The 26,964-nt window shown below is 30.8% G+C and overlaps 4 protein-coding genes across 6 annotated transcripts; 3 read left to right on the top strand and 1 right to left on the bottom strand.

Annotated features, from left to right (window-relative positions):
• Positions 1–257: 257 nt before the first annotated feature.
• Positions 258–8,557, bottom strand: KEA4 (K+ efflux antiporter 4). Of its 3 annotated transcripts, none has more exons than XM_028066317.2 (20): positions 7,942–8,554; positions 7,451–7,494; positions 6,626–6,684; positions 6,432–6,510; positions 6,220–6,281; positions 6,033–6,108; positions 5,871–5,945; positions 5,581–5,652; positions 5,369–5,452; positions 5,205–5,273; positions 4,627–4,704; positions 4,361–4,449; positions 3,389–3,485; positions 3,257–3,310; positions 2,792–2,887; positions 2,175–2,363; positions 2,001–2,078; positions 1,728–1,772; positions 960–1,012; positions 258–855 (listed from the first exon to the last, which is right to left on the bottom strand). In XM_028066317.2, the coding sequence occupies exons 1-20, from the start codon at positions 8,186–8,188 to the stop codon at positions 801–803; spliced, it is 1,701 nt and encodes a 566-aa protein (XP_027922118.1). In that variant the 5' UTR covers positions 8,189–8,554; the 3' UTR covers positions 258–800. The 3 variants fall into 3 exon arrangements, 2 of the variants coding, with proteins under 2 accessions (XP_027922118.1, XP_027922117.1); XM_028066316.2 differs by having other exon boundaries at positions 960–1,049; positions 7,942–8,549; XR_014993979.1 differs by lacking the exons at positions 258–855; positions 960–1,012 and having other exon boundaries at positions 1,730–1,772; positions 2,001–2,096; positions 7,942–8,557.
• Positions 8,558–14,159: 5,602 nt separating this feature from the next.
• Positions 14,160–15,601, top strand: LOC114179298 (1-aminocyclopropane-1-carboxylate oxidase 1-like). Its single transcript, XM_028065586.2, has 3 exons — positions 14,160–14,315; positions 14,403–14,626; positions 14,780–15,601. Exons 1-3 carry the CDS (start codon positions 14,214–14,216, stop codon positions 15,375–15,377), a joined length of 924 nt encoding a protein of 307 aa, XP_027921387.1. The 5' UTR covers positions 14,160–14,213; the 3' UTR covers positions 15,378–15,601.
• A 2,334-nt stretch (positions 15,602–17,935) lies between these two features.
• LOC114175064 (tetraspanin-2-like) lies at positions 17,936–20,499 on the top strand. Its single transcript, XM_028059822.2, has 2 exons — positions 17,936–18,573; positions 19,926–20,499. Exons 1-2 carry the CDS (start codon positions 18,076–18,078, stop codon positions 20,235–20,237), a joined length of 810 nt encoding a protein of 269 aa, XP_027915623.1. The 5' UTR covers positions 17,936–18,075; the 3' UTR covers positions 20,238–20,499.
• Positions 20,500–25,323: 4,824 nt separating this feature from the next.
• LOC114176338 (cytidine deaminase 1-like) lies at positions 25,324–26,552 on the top strand. The gene has a single exon (XM_028061353.2). The coding sequence runs from the start codon at positions 25,404–25,406 to the stop codon at positions 26,304–26,306; it is 903 nt and encodes a 300-aa protein (XP_027917154.1). The 5' UTR covers positions 25,324–25,403; the 3' UTR covers positions 26,307–26,552.
• The last annotated feature ends 412 nt before the right edge of the window (positions 26,553–26,964 follow it).

Raw genomic sequence — 26,964 nt, forward strand, 5'->3', positions numbered from 1 at the left:
AATTTTCTTTTTAAAAAAATTGAGCTTTTTTCTTACTTTGTTACCCTAGACACCGATGCGAAGATAGTATAGACAAACACCATCGAACGACAGTTTGCAATTGGAAACTTCAAACAGTTGCTGGTTTATATAAGTCGACTCAAGAAAAGACCAGCGGTTTCTTGGGCGTTGATGACGGATCAGGTTACTCAGTAACGGGTGAAGCTTGTTTGCCACAAACGACATATTTCACGTATTTGGTAATGAATTACAAGAAATGAATGGCAAATCAATTTATCTTCCATTAATAATTTCAAAAGTTATGAACATGGTACATTTGACTTTGATGACTGCCTTAAGTCTATAACTTATACAGGGAAAATTACACATTCCAAACTTAATCAACCCAAAAAAAATTGAATAAAATAAAAAGGAAAAGTGAGGGAAAAAAATTCAAGAGGATTGTATCTAAAATGAAATACACTAACTGCAACTACATATTACTTTATACACAGCAGGCCATTCACGTTAATAACATGGCCCCAGTTACTAGGTTAGTTGCTGTATCCGGTTTAAACTCCTGGCTCCCTTGGCATTCGTTTGCCATTTACTCTTTACTATTCCAACTATTCCAGTGCGTGTTCTGAAAGCAGAGAGTATATAAAGTATTTTGCAATGGAAAACTTTCATTTAGTAAACCTTATTTGTATTTTTTTTGGCACTTGTCCTCCCGTGGTATTGAGAAGCCGTCTAAAGCCCGAAATTTTCATTTCTGCTTCATAATATATGTGAATATTATGAATCATGAGAGCCTTGAACCATCAAAGTAATACGCTTAGCACTGTCCACACGAAAGCTGTCCCCTTTAAATGCAATCTGAGAGTAAAATCATATTCAAAAGTCAGGATCTTTTAGAAATTGAAGCAACAAAAACTTATAAATATTTATATCATTTGTCAATTATTAAAGCCATAAGATACCTCAGTTGAACTATCAGGAGGGAACCACCGCAACAATGCACCAAGATGCACAACTGCAGGAATTAACTTGAAGAGTAAAGGTGTAGTCACCTGCACTATTTCTGTTTGTGTAAGCTTCAAAATCTCTACAAATAGTTGTGAACTTAATACTAAAAACATATCAGGATTACACATAAAACTGGCTAAAGCATAACTGGCACAATAATTTTGCGTAGGACGGCCCAATGTTTTTACTAGTGATAACTTCTTAAACTTCAATCACATTTACTAGTAACTAATCCCCTGCTGCTCAGTTAAAATAAAGATGATCAACAAACAGAATTTATCTACCGAAAACACAACGCGGTTTCACTTATTCAGGCTATATGGATGTCACTTATTCAGGCTATACGGATGCCCTGAAAGCTAATGACTGGTATTGTGTCCATCGGTATGCTTTCAGCTGAAAAGGAATGGTTCTCATACTTTTCATTTAGTCCCATTTTTATATTTTAAATTGCAGTGTAGAGATATCATGTGAAAAAAATGATCACGGTTGGTGGGCTTGAAACAATAGTTTGCCAAAGTAGGAGCAACTTGCAGCAGCATCATAATGGATATAGCAACTTGCCAAAGTATTAAGACCATGAATTTATCATATGATAAAGCAAAACTCTATAAAAGACCAGTATTTCAACATTGTTGTATGATCGATAATTACTAGTTTACTAGATATAACAAGGACCAGTAGGAGCAACATTGTTATTCTATAAAATAGTGCATGCGTACCAAACTAAGAGCTGTTGTTCCCAGGAGCAATAGATACAACTTTCCCTGCAGTAGGAATCAGACATTCAATCCATATAGTTAAAGTAACTGCAGAAACAATGCAATTACATTCACATTTTAAATTACAATAAGCACTGCCAGAAAACTGCATTTTTTTTAAAATAAAACATATTTCCTTTATTTATAAATTGCTTCCTACAATGCAGAAAGATAAATTGCTGTCTTCATAAAAACAAAGTAGCTGAAATGATTGTCTTGAAATGAAGTACATACCTCAACTAAATGAAGATTTGAAGCACGGCTGAGAAGAACAAAGGAAAATTCCCCAATTTGTGCCAGGGACATCCCAACCTACGCATGTGGAATAACCTAAGGCTCTTCCGTCAATGAAATGCATGATGTAATCAACAGACAGACGTAATTGTATTAATTGATGACAAATCTTACAAGAAGTGAAGTCTTGTTGTTGTATCCAAACCCCTTAACAACAGATGCAGCTACAATTGTTTTTATAATGATCACCAATATAACAGATGCCAGTAAAATGTCAACATGATTCCAAAGGAAATGGACATGTATAAGCATCCCAATGCTGGCCAAGAACAGAGCAGCAAAAAAATTGCGAATTGGCTCAACCTAAATATTAACAACCTTGAGTAAGCTCAAAACTATAGCAAAACACGAGTCATCTCAATATATATATATATATATATATATATATATATATATATATATATATATATATATATATATATATATATATATATATATATATATATATATATATATATATGCTAATGCTTCAAGAAGGTTTCCTAAAATTCATTTGGGTGTCACCACCTTACATGAATCCATGATGAAAATACAAAGTTGTATCAAGCATAATATAAAAACATTCCCATTCCACTAAACACGCTTAACATGACAAAGAACAGGATACCCAAGAAAAAAAGAAAAAACATAATAAATACTGAGCAAATGATACTCCTCAAAATGCAAGTTTACACCCAAGAACATGGTAAAACTAATCACTACAAAGAACAGACCCTAGAATTATTTCTTACTTGTTCAAGTGTATGTTGACCAAGATCTGTTGTTGATATCATCACTCCGGCAGCAAAGGAACCTAGTTCAAGACTTAAACCCAGCTTATCACTACACTGAAATGAAACAACAAATATTAAAACATTTTGTTGAAGGCACACATGTTGTTCAGGCATTGTAAATTTTATGTATAAATAAGTCAGACATGCATACATTGTCTTTATTCATAGGAAGTGAACATAGGTACTATGGAGTTGACAACAACTCTGTCAACTGAGATAGACCCCTGTTGGTAGACATACATGCATTTAAGCAACCCCTTGGATTTAGGGAAATAAAGTTTGGTGCATATTACTCGTCAATGGGAAACAACCACAGACTCATCCAAAAATTAAGGGCATTATACATTATAGATGATAAAACAGACAACTAAGAGGAATAGGTTTGGCAAGTAATGAAAGATTGAGACTTGATAGAAGACACACCCAAGCAACAAGTAGGCAGAAAGCCACTGATGCCAATTGATAAAGTTCATTCGTCTGCACAGAAAAAAAAAAATAGTTAAAACCTAATGCACAAATAAACATTCAAGAACAGAGCAAAAGATCTATCTTCACCTGAGAGGATAAACTTATCATTAGCTTAAGGAACCAGGGCACACAAGTACGAGATAATATTGTCAAAATGGCCAAAAATGCAATTAAGGTCACCAATCTGAAATAACAGAATTAGTAAACCAGTAGGAATAAATGACTCAAAAAAAAATACAACCAAGTACGATGAAGAAAGTTATTATCATCAGCACATCAAGTGAAGCTGACTGTCTTACGAAATTCAACAAGGAAATGGTGTATATGTTATGTAATTATGGAAGCATAATACTTGTACTTATAATTTAGATATTTTATGTGATAGAAATAAGATTTTTTATGACATTCATCTGGTCCCATATCATGGCATCACCAAAGAAGTCTTCATCTCAAGAATGCAAGATGAACAAAAAGCTTTATTCTATTCACGAGTTTGTTATCTTCTTTCTATTTTGTTGTTTTGCCTTTGGTAGGGAAGAATTTTGTGCACTATTTTATATGAATTCCTTTCTGGTAGCTCTTTCTTATAATTATAATTATTTTCTTTATAAAAGATTTTTAGAATAATTTTATCATAGTAGACAATACTGAGATTAAAATAAGAAAAGATGAAGGCAATTTATGCACCACCACGATGTTTCTCTTTATAAATTTACATGTCGAGGCACTCAATAAGTGTAGTAGAGCTTTATGCTAACATATCATGCTCAGTACTGGTACGAAGTGGCCGACTGGTCAAGCACACCAAAATTTCTTAATTCACTTGCATCTTCATCCAAAATTTCTTAACTCTCGTAACAAGAAAAGATCAAAACTATGAGCAGAATATCCCTCATGGATCAAAAAATATATTTTGAATTGGACGCAATGGAAAGACACGATGAGAATATTATGTTGCTGCGTTGGAGAACCTTGGGGTTTAATATCTTTTATCATAGATTTCATAAATTATGGAGAGAGAAGATAAACGAGGAACAATTCATCCTACAATTAACTTACGACTTAGCCATGGATACTACTCCTTGAAGAACACCGGATGTTCCACCCAAAACAGGAAGCAGTGCAAAGAGCAAACCAACGGCACAATCCTGGAAAGAACCAATAATTTCAAACATTTCACTAGAGGACAAATGTGAGAAGAAAAATCTTAACAAGGAATATCAGGGTCATTCATAGCATTCCACTCCACTCTTTTTGCACAGGTACCAGTAGCAATGTTTCAGTCATGCATGTGCATTCATTAACACAAAAATAACAGTACAAACCTGCAGTATCAGAGTTCCAATTGTAACATGACCATGAAGGGCATTGACGCTATTCCTTTCCATTAAGAATTTCAAGACCTGGGGATCAAAGAAGAGAAAAAAAAAAAGCAAATTTAAAGTAAATAACAAAAATGTTAGAAAATCTGATTTCCATATGCCAGAAAAGCCTTTTTTTTGTTACCTACAGGCTACTGCTTCTACCAGCACTAGTACGTAGAAGCCTAAATAGGTTACCTTAGGTTGTACTTTTTTTCTTTATCGGTGTAAATAAAAACAGATTGTGGATATATGATATTCTGCTCGGTGTTTTTCGAAACACTCAAGCAATACATATGAATCTTCCTTGTTCCCAGCTGTGGAAATAATATATTTGAAGATAATGTTTTGTATAGATATGACACCAAAGAAGTTTGAGAACATCTAGAAAAGAAGTTTATTGTCCAACATCTATACGCCTGTGGTTAAATGCTAAACAACATAAAAAGTTTATTGTCCAACAAAGTTGCAATCATACTTGAGATGGTATAATATTGAAAAGGGATACCAAAAATCACGTAACAGTGAGGTCAGGAAATTACCACAGCTGTTGAAGACATGGATAGAAATGCACCTACAAATATTCCTTCAGATGATTTACCACCACATAACTGCAGGCAGGATTTAGGTGCATTCATGAGGAATTCCTTTACATCAAGGTGGAAATGCTTTTTGTAATAAATATTTCTAAAAGTAAAATGCATACTGAAGCTGTTATTCCACACAAGCACATAAATAAGAAAATTTGGAGTAGCCCTCCAAGGATAGCCACTGCTCGAACAACTCGAAGCTGCAAACATGAAAAGAAATATATATATATATATATATATATATATATATATATATATATATGGTAAGTATGGCTGAGATAAAATTATACAAGTTCAAGCTAAAAGAAATAATAAGTGTACAGCCAACCTTCGTTGCTGAAAACTCTAAGCCCAATGCAAAGAGCAAAAAGATGACACCAAATTGAGCAACTGTCTCAACCTGCAAGGAGTGGAAGCAATATGCAAGATTACTAAAAGCAAAAATAGATGACATTCAATCATCACTTCATTTCAATATGTCTTACAGAAAGAGAGTATCCATGACACATCGTGATTCCATTCAATCAATGATTTTATTTTTGTAAAAAAATGTGGCTAGCTAAAAGAAGGAAAGGGGATATTAGTGTACATGACAAAGGAACTATAAAGGTGACATACTTGGACCATTTCACTAACAAAACTCAAACCTCCTGGTCCGATGATTGATCCTGCTAGCAGATATCCAGTTATCACCTGAAAATGGGTATGTATGGATTACTTTTTGGAGAAATATGCTAGATATATCTAGTTAAAAACAAAAAGCAAGGTTTGTAATCAAACTGGTTGTCCAGCAGAAGCAAAGGCAATGCCGCCACAGGTTGCAGACACAATGACAACCACGAGATCTGATATCAATCTGAAAATATGGCATAAAAAGGATAAGCACCCTAACTAGTTAGTAGTTGCAGGCACTCATACATGTAACATTATTAGAGAAAGAGAGAAAAAATACGAACAGTAAGTAAACCTCAAGTCTAATTGGAGAACTGGATATTTTGACTTGGGATTGGATATGATAAAGACGTTGTCCTGTAGTTGAAACAATTGGAAAATTACAAAATATTAAATCAACTTCTGACAAAAATGGTAGAATTGAGTTTTTATGCATATTGTGATGATGTGGCTGTAACAAAAATTATTTCAATGTTTGAAAAACTTCAACCTCTTCAATAGACATACCTTCCGATCAATTAAAGTTGGCATATCGTCTGCTCTGTTCTCATTTTCCAAGTTGAAAACATTGTGGAACTGAAATGACCTGATAAAAAACTTAACAAATGTCATGGTTCAAAGTAAAGTCCTCTGCATTAATATTTTAAAACTCGGTACCCTTTATGAGAAAAATTATGACTTTAGAAGAAAGAGGTGCATACTTTTCTTCTTTGCTTTCATTTTTCTTGGGGACAACTCTGGCAACAGTTTCCAAGACAGCCTGATACATTAAAAAAAATATGAGAAGGACCACAGATCACGATCTTTTCAAGTGAAAATAATAAGCCACATACATAAAATCCCGTAAAAATTACAAGTGATATTTATCAAAAAAGGAGTGACCAAGACAGAGGTTCCCACCCTAAAATTCATTACCCCAGAGAATCTTAAACAAAATTTGACAAGTCATAAGTAAAATTTGAAAGTTCTTCTCAATTGTAACTTCTGTCCTTGAATCAGTTTAATGCTTTTCTAATGAATTATCATCCACTGACTTATTGCGTTAGTTTTTCAGTTTGGAAGTCATTAAACGACATTTTACTCAAAGCTACAAATCGATGCTTCTAACATAACAGTGCTTTTGAACGAGTGCAACATGGATATAACATGTATACAAACATATTATGAAGTGTTTGAATTCTCGTTTGGAGCCTCCAAAACAGACTTTCACATTTTCCAAGGGAGAAAACAGAGAAGCATGAGTATTGAGTGGGTGTTTGGTTTATTTTTTGCACACGTAAAAGCATGTGATAGTTTGAAGATTTCTGGCCAAAATCCAAACACAGAAGAACGTTATTTTGTATAGAATGAACTGTTTTCCAACTACACTGTTAAGTCCTGACCAGATTGAAGTATAGCCAAAAACAAGACACCTAAACTACCTGAATTAGGTCGCTAGAGTGCTACAGTCAATTTCCCCCCAGGATTACAAAAATTTAGAGGCAATTAAATATATCATATATCATGTAAAGCAATTCACTGCACACCTGCTGTTCAGCAACACTGTTGTTGAAACCGCCAGGATCGGTACCTGCAAAAGACTCGGCGAAGTTCACTGAAAGCATTCATTTGAATTAAACTTTCCACTACACTACTCACACGTCGTCAATGAATCAACACATTCGTCACAACGTATCCATATAAAAACATTTGGAAGTTAACAGCGTCTCATTGGTTTTTCTTCATAAAAGCCAAAAAAAGAATACAGCAAAGTGCAGGATTCTAATCGCATCACACACGTTACTACGAGAAGGTTTTACAGAAAAGGCAAGTTAAATCCAGCAGCACAATGCTAATCAGGAAATTGCAGAAAAAGGCATAAGAAGAAGTGAAACGAAACTCGAATTGAGCGGCATTTTCGATAATTCACACTGCAAAGGCATACGACAACCTCGATCCAACGAAACAATTTACACGAAAATATTTAGAAACGCTTGAGCATTAAAAAACTAAAGTGCGACAAGCTAGATCTGCGAACCTTCATTCTGCTCATTCTCGGGGAACTCTCTTTCGAGAGCCCGATCAATCATGTTCGCGAAGCTATGATCGCCGGATCTCCCAAGCGAGGCATTGACGATGGAGGTTGCGTTTTTTCCGGCGAGGAGAAACTCTGGCTCCGGCTTGGCGTCAGCGGCGAGGAGAGAGAAAGAGAATGTGGGAAGAAGCCAAAGAAGGAGATCACATAGAAAGAGAAGGTTGAGAATCGCAGGTGACGTTAACCTCATCTCCCAGACTGAGAGAGAGAAAGCAATGGAAAAGCTCTGAAACGAAACGACACCGCTGGCAGTTAGCAGCACCGTCGTGTTTGGCGCGCGAATTGTTTATCTCTTACGCGCAGAAAGATGTGACAGAGAAGTTGAGTGGGTTAGAGGGACAGGTAGAGTGCGAGTGGGAAAGTACCGAATGGTCCTCGACATTCGATGTTGTAGAAGAAATTGAAAACGGAAGTTCGAATTCGAACGCGAGAGTGGACACTTGGCACTTGCTATGCTCAACGAGGCGCGTGTTTGTCACTGCAGAGCCGATACACTTACTTTACTTCTGAGTGACTCATGCAAAGCAAGGAACGTTGCCAACAATCTACGGACACGGCCAAGAAGCAAGGGATTGAACTTTTGCTCACCTCACTTTATTGGATATTCAAAATTTCCCGTTTATCATATATTTCCTCATTTTGAACGACAGAATATTTTTGGACCATTACATGTTAACATTCTCTTTTTCATACTTTCATTTTATAATTCTAAAAATTATTATTTTATTTTAAAATCTTATTTATATTAATTGTTATTAGCTAGATACAATATTTTATTATTTAAAAGGATTGTAAAAGAGAAATAAGAGAAACTAATAAGGGTCATCAAAATATTTTTTTTAATATTTTTTATCTTCAATGAATATTTAATTATTAATTTAAGAATAGACAATAAACTAACATATATTTAATGTATTAATATGTTACTGTTTGTTCTTCTTATTCTAAATCCATATGTAATAACATATAATTTTAAGATGTAGAAATTATTTTGTATTTCAACTCGGTTTTATACTTTTTTTTCCTTTAATCTTAATGATATATATATATATATATAGAAATTTTTTAAAGTACATTGGATCAAAATGAATATTGATTATGGTGTAAAAGACTGTTGAGCTTGAATGATTGTAGTGTTATTTTTAAATATAATACAGGAAAATATATTAGTAGTTTTTCTATTATTTTGGACCTGCAAAATTATCTTTATATGGAACTTATTTGAGTTATTAATGCTATGGTGTGTGCTTGGAAGGGGAAGTTCATATGTCTTTGTTTGAATGTGATTCAATTTTGCTCTCATATTTTCCTCACGTTGCGACTATTTGAAGATTCAAATATGGATTCACTTCATCCTTCACACAAAGAAAAATAAAACAAGGAGAAGAATAACAAGAATCTTTCACCACCATAGGGGTCGACATGAACATCAAAATAAATTCTTATTCTTTTTCCTCATCATGGACATCAAAATAACATTAGAGAAGAACACTAATAAGGATTTTTAAATAAGGATTTTTAAATAAGTATTTTCACTAATGAGGATCGAGAAAATGTCTAACGGGCTAGCACTTTGCACATGATTATGAGTCCACATAGACTACGCGTTAAATGAGTCGAGTTTTAGTGGATCAACAAATTCAAAATTATAATTTATCACACATTTTTAATTGTGAGCCTGTAGATCAACTCGCTTGGCCCATTCCGTACATCTCTAATTCCTAGAATTGTTTTTTTCCTACACAATTTCAAAATGTATAATTGTTCTATCTACATAAACAAAAGTCTGATTAACAACCGAAACATGATTTTATGATCACAAATAGATAGAAATCCATCTAAAGAGTAAAAAAAATTACATGAAAAAAAAAATCACATGCAAAAGACTAAACATGTCACTTTAATAAAAAAGATATCAAAATTAAACTTATTCGAAAGATAAAATTTATTGGTTTAAAATATTCCTTGAAATTCCAACTTAGGGGTGTGAAAATTTTCTAAAATAAATGAAGATAAGAGGTGGATTGGGAAAAAAAATAATGGAAGGAATATGGTTCTGTGATGAAGAATATACGATGAAAGGAGAAAGATTGCAAGATAAGCTTTTGTCTCTTTCTTTTCTTTTATTTCTATTACTTATTATATTATTATTTTTACTATTCCTTTTTTAAACTTGTGAGGGACTAAATATGGAAAAATTATGGTGGACAAGGGGTTACATGAATTTGAACAATAACATAAATTATTTAATAATTCAGGTAACGGAGGAACCATATTATTTTTTTTAAAATATAAAATAAACAGAGAAAAAATCATTATTACAAAGATGATAGAAAATGTTATTAAACCTAAAAATATATTATATGTATGATTATACATGGTTAAAAAGAAACTGAACAAAATTATTTTAATTTTTACAAAATTTATTAATAATTTTTCATTATATTTTTAATAATGGACAATGTAATTTACCACCAAAAATTAAAAATAAGATTAATTTATGAGATAAGTGTTCTTTATCTTTTTATATGGTCACATATATGTGCTCAAGTGTATTTGGTCATTTGGGCAAATTATCGACAAGTTCTCCTCATTCAAAGTTTGACTATTAATAAAGAAAAACATTACTTCACTAAACATAAATGACCAAGTTCATAGACATAGAAGTTAAATAGAGGTTGATGCTACTTAAAAATTAAAATAGATTCACTATTTTTGCTATTGACTTTTTAACTATGGTCCCGTTTTTCAAGGTTTTGTTGACAAAATTAATACCATGGTTGCATTTCGAATTTAGAAGACGGGTTTTAATGGTATGATATAGGAAGACATTTACTACAATAATAACAGTTTTTCTGTATTTACAGAAATATTTTTCAAATTACAAATATTCATTATTATGATTTTGAAAATACTTTGGTGAAAATATATTCCAAAGTTGTATTATTTATTAAAGATGAAGTCACTATAATTTATAAATTACTGTTTACACTTTGAGCTTTATGAATTATATATACTTATATTTTTTTTCTTTTGTATTATTTTGTTTAATGTATTTAGGTATATAGTGTTGAAGAATGTAACACCCTTCTTATCAAGAGGGTCGTGTCAGGTCTGCAGCTCAATACACACCAATTTCTCGTTCCAAGTGTCCTCTCACTTTGCAAGGTAGATTATTGTCAGTGAGTATCGAACTCTAAACCTGACTTTTTAAACATATTCTAATTCTAATTTTTGTTTGAAATTTTTAAACAAAATATGATATTAACATGAGGACAAGAGATCACGAAAAAAAAAACAAGCAATTGAAATAACTAAATATTTAAATTCTGAAAATAAATAATCATATTTTTATAGATATTATTATATTAAAATTACCCTGGAGTATGAATAAAAAATAGTTAATTCCGTACTAAAAAGTTTGAGCTTTAAAAGAATTAGTTTATACCTTTTTAAACTCGTTCCAATTGAATTTGACCGTATTTGGTTTGGATCCCATTATATTATTTTATAATTTTAATTTATATATATATATATATATATATATATATATATATATATATATATATATTATGTATATAATATTATTTAATTTTTATAGTTTGATTTCTTAAATAATTGTTTTAACTTTGTTATCACCTTTTATGTTAAAATATCATTTCATATTCAAGTTTATATAAATATTCTTTTTATTAGTTAATATATTAAATTTGTTATATTTTAAGTTTTTATTAGTATTTTTTTCTTTTGAAAACAAAAAACACTTTAAATCTGTTATGGAATGTCTATTTCAAGGTAAACAAGAAAAATAAAAACTTAAAAAAAAACTCAAATATGAAAAACTTATTTATAAAAAAATATAAAATACTTACAAATATATTATTTTTTGTTGAAGATATTTTTACAAATGAAATTACCACCTTTGGATAAGGTCCAATATCTAAGATATTGTGATTTTCGTATTTTAAAGATTTGTTTATTAAATTTTTTATACTATTCAATAATTATTATAAATTATTATTTCTATAATTAAAAATATTATAGGAAATTTATTTTGTAACAAAATAATGATAAAAAATAATGAAATAGGTATTATTTTCATATATTTTAAATTTATATTCATAAAATATAAACTATTTAAATTAAAAAATTATATATTATTAATGCGACAAATATTTTCCATGAAAGGTCATTTATTAATAAAATGTTCAATAAAATTGTTTTAATTTAATAAGGAAAAGAATCATTTGCATAGGTGTAAATTATTCGTTTCCTATGTATATATGCTATATACGTTACTGATAAATGAAAACCATTTATTACATCAACTCAACCAGAAAATATATTTGTTGGAAACGAATTCATAAATTTTGAATAGGAAAAAAGTATTTACGTAGCATTAAAAATATAATATAGAATTATTTTAAGCATAAATTATAACTGTTCTAGTCGAGTTTTTACATTTCTAAAAAACTTTGTATGATTTTTCTAAAAACTTACGAGAGATCTCTATGCGACGATGAAGTATTATCTTGAAACTCTCAGTAAAGAAATATAGGCGGTGAATCGGTGATATCTTTATCTTTATTTATAAAAAAAAAAAAATCACTTGACAATCCAAAATATGATTTTAATTTTTTTTAACTTGACTTATATTTTATAATCAGAATGTGTTATGAAATGAGTATTTCTTTTAGGATCTCAAACTGCAATTTTTAAACTATATAATTAAGCTATAAGAAATAATACTAGTGGAAAAAGATTATTGTGAATAAAAGTATTGAATATATAATATATAATTAGTTATTGTGAATGAAGGAAGTGAAAGGGTAGAAAGTTGAAAAATAAAAGAGTATCGAAGAAGTTCTTTTTGCAAAAAGATTTGATTTTTAATATTTAAAAAAAAATTATATTATCTTATTAAAGAACACCTACTTTATTTGCTCTCAAAAAGTATAAACCAAAGTTTTAAAACTTCTTTTTATCTGTTATTAATTATCTGGCTAATTTTTGTTGGATGTTTGTCAACTTATAGTTATAATTTCCATCATGATAATTTGACACTATTTTTTTTATACTACCATTTAACGATCATAAATATTAGTATTACTTTATCTTAAAGTTTTATTTATATTTACTTTAATTAGTTTAATATAACATTTTCCTATTAATTAGTAATATAAATATATTTTCGAGAGGAGTTTCGTAGAAATATTACATTTATTTTGTAGAATTTGTCACTAAGATAAAACATCGAATCTAATTTAATTGACACATGTTATAAAAATAAAATGTTTATAAAGAAAAAAAAAATTCACTACTAAATTTTTTAACAACTATTTTTTAAGTAATTTTTTATTTTTTTAATTTTAATATTCTAAAATCACTTAAAAATATCATCGCATGTTATTAAAATTGAATAGTCCAAATATCATTATCAAAAAAAATAAGCAAAGAATAATATCAGATTGGAGCAAAAACCTTTTTGTGTTGAGAGGCGGCAAAAAGTAACCATGCAAGCAGCCAAGATTCTTAGTATATCCATGTCTGTGTTCAGATTATATTCTCGGTTACTGTGGAGATAGAGCTTGAAACTTCTGAAACCTGTTTCTTAATTCTTGTATAATTAACTTCATTTTCTGTGTGCGCCACCTAAACTCTTTAAAATGTTTGTCTTGAGTCAGAAAAAACCAAAAAAGTCTTGGAACTAATAATTTGATCTCACACTTATTATGTCATGCATGATGCAAAGCTAAATACCCTAGAACTCAAAAGATTCAATAAAATAAACACTCAAGAGTGTGTGATTTTCATCGTAATCAGTAATATCATGTCGCAGCATTCAGCCAAAACCGCCCACTGCTTTGATTAATTGATCCACCCACATTCCCTTTCAACATGTTGGTTTAATTTTTATCCACTTGATGAGTCGTTGATTTACCAAAGAAATAACTTTAGTTAAGATATTTGTGTGTAGATCAAAACGACGACTTAACGTAAGGTGAAGTTTTCGTTTGAGAAGAAAAGAACCAAAACTTAAACTTTGTTTACAAGGGAAAATCTGTTGACCATTGGCATAGAAGAGTAAAAGATGGCAATGAAATAGCCTTTCCCTTAGAATATTTAAGATAGATATTTACAATATTACACATTTCTTTGCCCTATAAATACCCCATATCTCTGTAACATTTACCTTCAACACAGAAACATTGAGTATGGAGATCCCTGTGATAGATTTTAGTGAGCTCAATGGGGAGAAGAGGGGTGACACAATGGCCCTATTGCACAAAGCTTGTGAGCAATGGGGGTTCTTTATGGTATATAGAAAATCAAAATATTGATGTTAATTAGTCCCTTTTTGTTTTTCTTCTTCTTCTTCATTCCTCCAATTTCACTTTATGCAGGTTGAGAACCATGAAATTGACACACAACTGATGGAGAAGGTGAAGCAGTTGATCAACACATACTATGAAGAAAATCTGAAGGAAAGCTTCTACCAATCTGAGATAGCAAAGAGGTTGGAGAAACATGAGAATGCTTCTGATATAGATTGGGAAAGTTCCTTCTTCATCTGGCATCGCCCCACTTCGACCATCCATGAAATTCCTAACATCTCTCAAGAACTTTGGTAACACATTCTTTAACCCTCTTTCTATTGTTATTCAGTTTCTGAAGTCTATATCGACCTAAGATAATTTTAAAGTATACAATTAAAATGCAAACCTCGTCTTAGGTTTAAAATTATTTTAGTCGGATCACATAAGATGTTTGTTAAACGCAGGCAAACAATGGATGAGTACGTTGCAGAAGTGGTGAAGCTGGGAGAGAAGCTATCTGAGGTAATGAGTGAAAATCTTGGTTTGGAGAAGGATTACATGAAGAAAGCATTTTGTGGAGGTGATGGAGACGGTGCTGCTGTGGGAACAAAAGTGGCAAAGTACCCTGAGTGTGCGCGTCCAGAGCTTGTGAGGGGACTGAGAGAGCACACAGATGCTGGTGGAATCATTCTACTGCTGCAAGATGAGAGAGTGGGGGGTCTAGAATTCTTGAAAGATGGCGAATGGGTGAAGATTCCAGCCTCCAAGAACAATGCCATTTTTGTGAACACGGGTGATCAAGTGGAAGTTTTGAGCAATGGGTTATACAAAAGTGCGGTGCATAGGGTGATGGCTGACAAGAATGGAAGCAGAATCTCCATAGCCACCTTTTACAACCCCATTCCAGAAGCCATTATTTCACCAGCTCCTAAGCTCTTGTACCCAACCAACTTCCTTTATGCTGACTATTTGAAGCTCTATGGCAGCACCAAGTTTGGTGAAAAGGGTCCTCGATTTGAATCCATGAAGAACATGAACAATAACGGAAATATTCTGGCTTGAAAGTTGAAACTATAGTATTTACATTTTGCATACAAATATATATATATATATATATATATATATATATATATATATATATATATATATATATATATATATATATATATTCTCTGTTTCGTGTATGGCTTTGGCCGCTATATATAAGTACCAAATATATATACCTGTAAACGTGATCTTTGATTCCATAGAAAAAAAACTTTTAATAAATTACACTTTGATACTAATCTTTTTTTCGAAGGTTAAATATATCTTTAGTATATGAATTTTGATATGAGATTGGAATTAGTCTTCCAATTTTGATATATTTTAATTCTAAAATTTAAAAAAAAAATAATGAATATAATTATTTTAATTTAATTATGTTAAATTTAATTATTTATTTTTTACATTTTAATAATATTGAAGTTGTTTATATTATTTTAATATTGGTTAGAAAATGTGTTGGACACATATAAAAAAGTTAACGTAATTTAGTTAAAATAATTATGTTTATTCATTTTTAAGGTTTAGAGACTAAAATGTATCAAAATTTATTTTAATTTTTGGTTAAAATTAAAAGATTACAAATATATTTAACATTTTTTATATTATCATTTTACATTACCTCTTATTATTATTGACTTTCTTTTTTTTCTAAAAATATAAAAATGAACTTTTTTATTAAGATTATTTTATAAAAAAAAAAATTCAAAATGGTATGTCGATATCTTTTTCCTTTAATTAACGTGGTGTCCTTTCTTCGTTCAACTTTTTCTTTGCTCAACTTTATTTTTTCTTTACAGGTGCGCGTATTATTATTAGTCTAAGCAAGCAAGCTATGCCTGCATGCTGCTCCAATGGTAAATAAAACTCTTAAATTAATTAAAAATGATGCACATAAATTTTATGATTTTTAATAAATTTGGTTTATCAATCCATGAAAAAATGTATCCTACCCCTATTAAAAAATATATTGTTAAATTTTTTTCTTGAAGAAAATGAAGAGTCAAATAAGTCAATATCGAGATTTGAGTATATTAAAACATAACTAAACTAAACATGATACGAACTTAGCATATATTTTATTAGGAGTAGTCCTCACAAGTAAGGTGAAGAATCATATAATATATGTGTAATTTTCTAAATGATAGTATCAAGATTGAAAAAATCCTATAGACCAAAAACTATACCTAGATATTAGTATTTCCACACACAAAAGTTAAAGGTATGACAATAGGTAATAATTTGTAAGTTAAATTTTTTTATTATGCGTTTAAATGGAGTTGGGTCAAAAACAAATCAAAAATTATGGGTTTAAATGAAGTTGGGTTAAAAAAATTCAAAAATTACTATTGTGGATTAAAATTAACATAATTGAAATATGATTATGGATGAATTGACTTATTTTTATATTGAAAATATAAAACAATTTAAAGATATTAAAAACCAGGTTAAAATATCTTTTTTGTTCCGATTTTCATCGAGTTTTATCAAATCAAGCCTAATTTTATTTTTTGTGCTTAAATAGGTTCCAATTTTTCATATTTATGTTCAATTTGATTATTTTTTACTAACACCGTTTAAATTATTGACAGCAATAAATAGTGACTGCCACGTCACTTCATTATTTTTTTAATTTAATTTATTTTTTTAAATGTTCACATGTCAACCTTGTCGCGTATCACGTATCAAAATTAATGTTTTATATTTAATTTAATTTTTATATTTGTTATTTTTATTTAATTTAGTCACAATTTTATTTAAAATTAAACAATTTTATCCTTCTCAAAATTAGGACCAAATTTCATTTAATATTTATATTCAATTTTTATTTTGTGACATTCACTTTATGTTGTACCTGTTTAAATCTAAAATTTATAATTTTTTTTAATTAATTCCCCAAATAGAAATGTTGTTTAAAATTTTTTATAAAATTATTTTTAATTATACTTTCATCAGTATTAGGAAACTCTATAACTTGTGTGATATATTAAAATTAAAACACACCAACTAATCTCTAGGATAAACTTTTTAAAATGATTCCAAAATCATATCATGATTATAAATGAATTTACATATGTATTTCAATATTACAAAACCAACCATGATATTTAAATTTTACTTAATATATTTAGTGTAAGAAGGTCATCCCAATACTTGCAATAACAATATTATTTCAGAAATTGTTTACAAAACTACTATATTAATCATTATATTCAATGTGTAAAAGAACTTTCAAATAGAGTGGTGACATGTGACCCCACCAAATAGAAAAAAAAAATCCATTTAACAACTCAAACTAATAATATTTAATTTTGAACTTAAAATTTTTATTATATATGATTATATCATTAAAATAATATTATTAAAACGAGAGTAATTTTTGGAATGGGTGTGAAAACATTCTTTTTCTTAAAGTATGGTGTGATTGCGTGAGAAAGGGAGTACGTGTACGTCCTTCAAACAAAGATCTTTGATTGTGTGAAGGAAAATCTCAAAATCCCATTTTAGTTTCACTAGTGAGCCAGTGGGCCCATACGTGAGAATGACCCTGTGAACAAAAAAAAAAAAATACAGATAAGTGATAAACTAAACTGAACACAGTTGAAGTTGAAGCATAGAAGAAGAGTGAGTGAGGAAGATACAGTGAATAAAACCTCTCCCTCAAAGTGAGTTCCTTCTTCTTCCAGAGAAGTGAAGCAGAAAAAGTGAGATTGGAATGGGTGTGAGCAACAACATAACCGCAGTGCTGAACTTTGTGGCCATGATCTGCTCAATTCCCATCATAGCCTCCGGCATTTGGCTGGCCTCAAAGCCCGACAACGAGTGCGTCGCCAACTTCCGCTGGCCCATTCTCATAATGGGCCTTCTCATCCTCCTCGTCTCTCTCGCGGGCTTTGTCGGTGCCTACTGGAACAAACAGGGCCTCCTCGCCCTTTACCTCTTCTCCATGGCTCTCCTCATCGCCATCCTCCTCATCCTCCTCGTCTTCGCCTTCGTCGTCACCCGACCCGACGGAGCCTACGATGTCCCCGGAAGATCCTACAAGGAGTACAACCTCCGCGGCTTCTCTTCCTGGTTCCGGAACCGCGTCACCGGCTCCGGCAGCTGGCACAAGATAAAACCCTGTTTGGCTGCTTCCGATGTCTGCACTAAGCTCACGCTCAATTACATCACCGCCGATCAATTCTTCGCTTCTCACATCTCCCCCTTGCAGGTTCCTTCATAATTCAGTTCCTTCCAACTACTTACATTCTAAAATAGTATCAACTAGGTTTTGCTTAGAATTGACTAACTACGTGGATGATTACATTTACCTGAGAATTTACTTTTCCTTTTCTACTCTCTCCGGCATTGAAACACTTAGTGATTTCTCGCAAACAAGCAAGATTTAACTTGCGTAGAAATATTGCTTCTTAAAGTTTTTTTTTATTTTTTATTCCTCAATTGTTGTTGCTGGACCCACATCACATGGCACCACGTTGTGTCTTCAACAACGCTTTCAAATGGCTGAATTTGGGGACTATTTTCTTCTTTCTAGGGAGGTGGATTGGATCTATGAGCTTTTCTCTTAGTCTTCCACGGTTGTGATAAGATTACCGTGTCCATCCTTTCCTACCTGTAGACTGTGTCCCATGGATTAGTTGTGAAGTTACTCCATTTTCACGGACGGTGGTTGGGAAATGATAGTAACCATTGCTTTTTAGATGGGACCAGTGAAGATTCTCGATTACCATGGATTGCTGTTCAAACTCTGCTGGAGCTATGTTCTTAACATGCTTTAATTTTAAATTGTCAAACTAATTGTTACAGTTTTGTTTAGTGATAAACGTCATGTATCATATGATTTTTCCTTCTTATTCCTAGCTTGAGGTGTGGATTAAGTTTTAGTGCAAAATTTAATGTTAGCACCAGCAGAACACTGAGGTTCATAGAAATCTAACCACCATATATGTCCATTTTACGTAACTTTCGATGTCACAAAATCAGCATGAGTTGAGAATGCCTCTTTAGAAGACATTAGAGACATCCCTTATTACTAGCGTGAGTGACTACACATTAGTGCTGTGTGGGGCCTTTCCGGTATAATTGATTCCCGGAAAGTTCATTGCAGCTGAAATTTTCACTCATTGATTCACATGTAGAAAAATAATGCAAAATTTGGCCATATTAAATTAATCATCCAAGAAAAGTCAAGATCATTGTTTTGTCGTTATAGCACAAGAAGATAAAGTTATATTATTGCTGCCTGCAACTCAGTGTTGTGGTTTGGTAGCTAGTCACCCCTCTTCCCTTTTTCTGTGTTAGACTCCCAGATCCATCTTTTATTAAATTTAACTGTGCTTCTGTGTATTTTCATTTTGCACATTCAGATGTGTAATTTCAGTTCTATTTTCTAACTTGGCATTTGATATTTAGCATAAATATTAATGTGACACTCTTATATGGCTCAGTCAGCAAATTCATGTTGACATGATTTTCTATTTTACTCTTACCATTTGCATCAATACAGAACAGAAATTGTATAATTAAAATTGTGGTAATGAATTGGTTTGACTGATTTTACAGTCAGGATGTTGCAAACCTCCTACAGTTTGTGGTTACAGCTTTGTGAGCCCCATACTTTGGACAAACCCTGTGAATCCCACAGCTGATCCAGATTGCTACTCGTGGAGCAATGATCAAAATCAACTATGCTACGATTGTAATGCGTGCAAGGCTGGTTTATTGGGTAACCTCAGAAAAGAATGGAGGAAAGCTAACATCATTCTCATAGTAGCAGTGGTTGTCCTCATATGGGTCTATGTCATCGCTTGCAGTGCCTTCAGGAATGCACAAACAGAAGACCTCTTCAACCGTTACAAACAGGGTTGGGTTTGATCCTATTTACTCTCAATACTCGGAAGTTCTTAACGTAAGTTTTTGTGTTTTTTGGTTATCGTTCTTTCTTGTCCATGTAACTTCGTTAAAGTCTTTGTCTTTAGTGTACATATTGGAAGTAATACGAGTCTCGTTGCTCAGGGAAAACAGAGAATAGAATATTCTAATTATACTTTCTCTGAGTGTATGATTAGATGAAATATATATAGAGTTGTTATTGTACATTTTTGTTTTAAATAAACTTTGGTACTTCATGCTGCTATTCACTTTTTTAAATACTTAGTTAGATAAGGACAAAATTTAAGAAACTCTATAACTCATTATACAATTTGAAAACTAAAGAAGTTTCGTATTATATAATTTTGAAACTATTTTTCTTCCTAAAAAACTTTTAGATAATACAATCCAAAAAATATTTTTTTATGGCAAAAAGGACTCATAAATTACATAATTTGAGCTTAAAAATGAAAATCTTTTTATATGAAGATGCAAAAGAAAATTTATGAAGATACAATAAGAAACTGCCTTATTAAAACTTTGACTTTAGCCCAAACTTCAGCCAAAGCAGAATTCATGGTAATAACAATAATACTGAAAAACAATTCATGAAGCATTAAATCTTTTAATAAAAGATTCAACTCTTCCAAATTTAAAATGAAATCAGTTATGTGAGAGCTATAATTTCTATATTAGGAGGCCAACTATTTCTTTTACTTCTTTTCAGATAGCCACAGACAAAATTTTATAAAACAAATAGTCAAAGTGCAAAATAGAATGAAACTTATGGATAATATTTAATAAATTAAGATATTCTAATTATAATTTTGGTTGACGTGTTGTTAGAAATGCTCCTTTATAACTTCTTACTCATGACAAAAATGGATAAATTAAATTTTTAGTTTCTTATATACATTTTAATTACTAGATTCGTCTCCTAAAATTTCTTTATCAAACTAAATTACTTTTCTTTATTAGTTTATCAAACTAATTTAATCAAGTACGCAATAGGTGACAAACTATAAAAAATAATATAATAACAAAATTTTCACCATTATTATAAAAAATTGGAAAAAGAATAATTTTATGTAAAGTATATTATAAATACCCCAAGTAGACTATCTTTTATGTATAGAGTTATAGCTTCACTTGCAAATTGCAATCCTACTAAATTGACTTCTATATATGTTTGTAGTGTATATACACACACCAATTTATTATTATTTTTGTATGACTATCTTTTAGAAAAAAGGTCTTTTTGATTATGTTTTTTTATCTAGAAGATTTGAATTCAAAATTTATTTTTAAAAAGACTATTAAATTTAGTTTTCCTAGAACCAACAAATATTTATATATACATTAAACTTGAAGTGTTCATGTGAAAACCAAATTTACGTCAAAGTCTGAAACACGAGTTGTGTCAGTTTTAGATTTTAAAGTATGAACCCAATAATGTGAAAGCAAGAATATGACTATTGAATTAGTAGACTGAGTAATTATTACTGGACTGTGAACTCAAATCCAGTACTGTGGGTAACTAAGCTATTTAATTCATTAATAATAAATACAGAGTGATTTTGGAGTATCATTGGTCTATAAGTTAAAAAAAATTGTTCAATTCATGTTGGTTGACAATTTATTTGTTTGTGTTGAATTTTAATGTGTTTGTTTGACTAATTAAAATTTCTTTTCTTTTTAATGTAAGAAAAGGAAATTAACTTTTCAAACAATATTTTTTTCATATATTAAACCCGTCGAAAATGAGATTTTATCTAAGACTTTAATTTAAAACTTATTCTAGAAAAAAAACACAATATTGCATGGACTAATGTAATATATGAAACTCTATTTAATATTTATGCCACAATACTTAATGTAATGATGACCTTAAAAAAAAAAACTCACGTATCTTAATACAAAGAATTCGGATAATAGGAGTTAATGTTGATGGAATATTTCTTTATAAAATTATTTTTATTGGGATTATATGTTAAAGTCACTGCGTATGTAATGATACAAAATAGTAATATCATGTACATCATATATTCTAAATAAGAAAAAAAATATTTGCTGCATAAAGTTGTACTACTGATAATAAGAACTTTAAAAAAGTCGTAAGAAAATTGGAATGAATACTAACATATTCCTAATACACTATTTTTTTTTTAAATATTGTATTATTAAATAAAATTTATTAAGAATATATAAATTGTGTGAGTCCGGTTTTTTTTTTTTTTTGTCTCTTTGAAAAAAAGTTATATACTGTATGATTTTTCATAATTATTTTTTGATTGTGAGTTGAATATTATAGATTTTTTCTTTTAATAATTACATCTTTATTAGATTTTGGTAAATTATTTTTAGTTGTAATTTTTTTTTAAATAGGTATATAAAAAATAAAATAATAAATTTATTTTTAAGTGATAAAAGGAAAATATCTAAAATGAAAACAATACAAATTTATTTTTTCACATGTTTAAAATGGATTTCATATAAAATACTACTTTAAAATTATCATTGTTTGAATATATATATATATATATATATATAGTCAATAATTAAATATATATTTTAAATATGTTATTTTTTGCTTTTTCAAAATTTTTAGTCGACATACATCACTGATTAAAATCATTATTTTTAACCTCAACATAATTTATTAACATTTTTATTATCTTAATCAGCAAAATTATTTATTTTTATTGAAAATTTAAAATATTGATCTAAATTTAACTTTTTCTTCTACTTTAAAAATTATCAGTGTTTATTAATGTTAATTTTTAGTTGTTAAAAATATAAATACAAACCTAAACAAACAAACCAGTCCTAAGAACCGCCATTCATAATAAATGTATTAACTAATACAAATTATATCTGTCATTTTGTTTTAATAATTGACAATGTTTACAACACATTACACTCATAATAATCTCACGTGAGAAAAAAATTCTTTACAATATGTTATTAAAAAACAAAAACACTACCCTCATAATACATAAACACAATTATGTCTTGAACTATTTTTAATTATGTACAGACACAAAATATGATCTTAATGATTACTGCAATTTCTTTTTCGTAATTCCAAAGCTACCACTAAATTACTCTAAGGGCCTAATTGAATTCTTCTATTTCATGGACCTAATTTTTAAAATGATTTATGACACAAACGATGAATATAACCTATAAACACTAACATTCAAATATTAATGCCAATTTTACGATCGTTAGCTTTTAGTTTTTATCTACTGTCACGACCAGTATACCTTTTTACAGCATTAATCAGGCAATGTGGACACAACTTTTTAAATAACTAAAATAAATCCATTAAGTTTAATTTATTAAATATAATTCTCTAATTTATATTTTACCTTTCTTACTTTCATTTTAAAACAGCTAATGTTTTAGACTTTTAAAGGAGTTGCTAATATATTTAGGGGATGTTTGGTTGTACGTCAAAAAGACGTATAATTGATTTATCAACGTAAAGTATATGTTTGTTTGATTTTAAAATTAAAAGATTCACGTCTAGTCAGAATGAAATAATATCAGTTTTCGCGTCTGTTAATCGATTCCATCAAAATCGAATTTTTTAACGCAGGTCGAAACATACGCTTAATTTTATGTTGTCTATGTGTTGAAATAAAAAAAATACAAGTTTATATACTTGTTATGATGTATAAAAAATGTTAAATCATTCTAAAAGTCCTATTTTTGTAACAAAATTTAAAATAGATTATCTCATTATTATTTGACTTAATTGGATGTCTATTTTAGAAAATTCGTTGCAACTAGGTCTTTTATGTGAATAGTACTTTAACGATGTTAATTATATGTTACGTATTAACACGTGTTTTTTTTTTTAAATATATAAATTGTCACGTGTCAATATGACATTATGCCACGTGATAGAAACTATGTGATGTGGCAGCGACAGTGTCACGTATCATTATTGGATGTGAAAAGTCTCAGTACATCCCTCTATTTATTATTTTGTCTCAATCTGATCTCAATTCCAATTTTGTTAAAACTAAATTAATTTCAACCATATATCAAATTTAATTTTTAAGTAAATTTTTTACAATGATATTTTTAACAAAATTAAGTTTATTTAAATATATATTTTGCATTGAATTTTATTTAAATTTTGTTTTAAATATTTACATAACTATAATTTATAGATAAATGTTAGAGTTATTTTAAAAATAAAAATTTTATAAATTCAAATATAAAATTTTAAAACAATTTTATAATAATTTAAAATAAATATATTTATTTTAATTTTGTTTTAAATCTTTATATATCTATAATTTCTTTGATAAATGTTAGAATTGCTTTAAAGATAAAAACTTTCTAAATTCAAATATAAAATTTAAAAACAATTTTATAACAATTTAAAATAAATATATTTATTTAAAATTTTACAATTCAATTAATAAAATTGTTATTTTTAAATCAACTCTAACATATGTCTATAAAATATTGATATATAAATATTTGAAACAATATTTAAATAAAGCTCAAAGTAAAATATCAATTATTATAAAAATAACATTGTAAAATTTATATAAAAACTAAATTTGATATAAAAATGAAATTGATTCAATTTTAGAAAAATTAGGACCAAATAGTGACATATGGTACTGTTATTGTCACATCACATCGTTTATGTCACGTGATATCATGTTAAATTGACACGTAACAATTTTTATTTTTATTTTAAAAGTTATTAAAAAAATTAAAAATAAAAATAATTAAAAAATCCACGTGACACATAATTAATTAACGAACATAAATTAATTATAAGGAATTTTCAAAAACAAGAATGCAGTTAAGTCAAATAAAAATAAAATTATTTGAAATTTTGTTACAAAATATAGAAATATGTAAAGATTTAAACTGAAAAAAATATAGAATATTGTGGTCAACGGTGATGGGTGTGAAAGTAAAGTAATAAGTAAATACCGATTTTAACCCTATTGTAAATGACGTGTGATGGGTGCAGGGAAGCGAGAAGAGTGATGATGGTTACCCCTTTGTCGGTAGCAGAAGGATCTGATTCGCGCATGTCTATAAATACGATCATTGTTCATGAATCAGTAGAAGCCAGATCCAATCCACTCTCACACTCTATAAATAACGTAGCACTCTTCTGCCACTCCCGATCCAATGGATCAACCACCCAAATTCCTAATCGAGGCATCGGAAGCCCTCGCCATGGCGGAGTCCGCCGCCGTCACATTACCGGACCTCCTCCCCAGGCTGGTCCCCGCCGCCCAGTCCCTCGCTCGGCCACCCATCTCCAACTTCCAGGTCGCCGCCGTGGGCCTGGGCCCCTCCGGCCGCATCTTCGTCGGTGTCAACCTCGAGTTTCCGGGCCTCCCCCTCCACCACGCGGTCCACGCGGAGCAGTTCCTCGTCAGCAACCTCTCTCTGAATGCGGAGGCCAACCTCACCTCCTTCGCCGTCTCCGCCGCCCCCTGCGGCCACTGCCGCCAATTCCTCCAGGAACTCCGCGCCGCCTCCGACGTGAATATCATGATTACCTCCCACGAAACGCCGCAATTCACCCCTCTCTCTCACTTCCTCCCTCACCAATTCGGCCCCCACGACCTCCTCTCGTCTTCCACTCCCCTTCTCTTGGAAACCCACCACAACGCCTTAACTCTTCTCCCAAACCACACCGTCGACGACGACGACGCCCTCTGCAACGGCCACTTCCACAACCACAAGCTCAAGAATGCGGCTCTCGAAGCCGCCAACAAATCCCATGCACCCTACACCGCCTCCCCCTCCGGCGTCGCCCTCCTCGACCGCCACGGAAATATTTACAAAGGCTCTTACTTGGAATCCGCAGCCTTTAATCCCAGCCTCGGCCCCGTCCAGGCCGCGCTCGTCGCCTTCGTCGCCGCGGGCGGCGGCGACTACCACGACATTGTGGATGCCGTTTTGGTGGAGAAGGAAGACGCCGCCGTTAAACAGGAGCAGACGGCGAGGCTGTTGCTTCACTCCATTTCGCCCGATTGCAACTTCAGCACATTCCTTTGCCACTCCCAACCTTCACCACCCTGATTCCATGAACCAGTAGCAACAATGACACTAAAAAAAAACATCGTTGCTTTAGATGTTGTGGTTGGAATGAATTATTAATCGCTGCTACTATGATTAATGAAACAGTTTAATGCTTTACATGTTTTATGGACAACATGGAAGCTGATGAGCGATCGTGTGTTGATAAGCTTTAATTTATTTATTGTTTAGGTTGAATTTGGATGTTAAAATGGATCAGTTTCACGTGTTTTGTTATAATCTTTTTAATATGTGCGTGTGGAATCAAAAGAAGTTACCGTCGCTTACTTAACAAGAGGATTATAGCTTCATCCAAGCTTTTCGTTGGAATCTACATGTGAACTATGCATGTGATCATGATCAGTAGTAATAGTAATATAAGATGTTCTTAATTTATGCCTTATCTTTACGAATAAAATATTTTCACCCCTCCTTTATTGTATATATTATCCAACCATTTATATTATTTTATTTCATATTTTTTATATACTTATTATTATCATCTCCATATGATATTTTATAATTAAAATGGATTTTTCCTTTTTCTTATTATTAATTCATAATCACTTTTTGTCTTTCCTGCCCAATTGAGTTGGTAAATGGAGAGACACCAATCAAACGTGAACACGAGTGTCCGAGCGCGCCTCTGCACATTCTCTAC

The sequence above is a fragment of the Vigna unguiculata genome, chromosome 3 (assembly GCF_037176805.1).
Source record: "Vigna unguiculata cultivar grain cowpea cultivar isolate G323 ecotype 2 chromosome 3, ASM3717680v1, whole genome shotgun sequence".
In the NCBI taxonomy this organism is placed as follows: Eukaryota; Viridiplantae; Streptophyta; class Magnoliopsida; order Fabales; family Fabaceae; genus Vigna; species Vigna unguiculata.

Excerpts from the sequence above, each read along its gene's own strand:
- KEA4 (XM_028066316.2), bottom strand. The coding sequence starts at position 8,188 with ATGAGGTTAACGTCACCTGCGATTCTCAACCTTCTCTTTCTATGTGAT. Across the intron at positions 5,453-5,580 it reads TAGAGTTTTCAGCAACGAAG|CTTCGAGTTGTTCGAGCAGT; the intron begins GTTGGCTGTACA and ends TCATGTTTGCAG. Across the intron at positions 1,773-2,000 it reads CAAATCTTCATTTAGTTGAG|GGAAAGTTGTATCTATTGCT; the intron begins GTATGTACTTCA and ends TTCCTACTGCAG.
- LOC114179298 (XM_028065586.2), top strand. The coding sequence starts at position 14,214 with ATGGAGATCCCTGTGATAGATTTTAGTGAGCTCAATGGGGAGAAGAGG. Across the intron at positions 14,316-14,402 it reads AGCAATGGGGGTTCTTTATG|GTTGAGAACCATGAAATTGA; the intron begins GTATATAGAAAA and ends CACTTTATGCAG. Across the intron at positions 14,627-14,779 it reads AACATCTCTCAAGAACTTTG|GCAAACAATGGATGAGTACG; the intron begins GTAACACATTCT and ends TGTTAAACGCAG.
- LOC114175064 (XM_028059822.2), top strand. The coding sequence starts at position 18,076 with ATGGGTGTGAGCAACAACATAACCGCAGTGCTGAACTTTGTGGCCATG. Across the intron at positions 18,574-19,925 it reads CTCACATCTCCCCCTTGCAG|TCAGGATGTTGCAAACCTCC; the intron begins GTTCCTTCATAA and ends CTGATTTTACAG.
- LOC114176338 (XM_028061353.2), top strand. The coding sequence starts at position 25,404 with ATGGATCAACCACCCAAATTCCTAATCGAGGCATCGGAAGCCCTCGCC.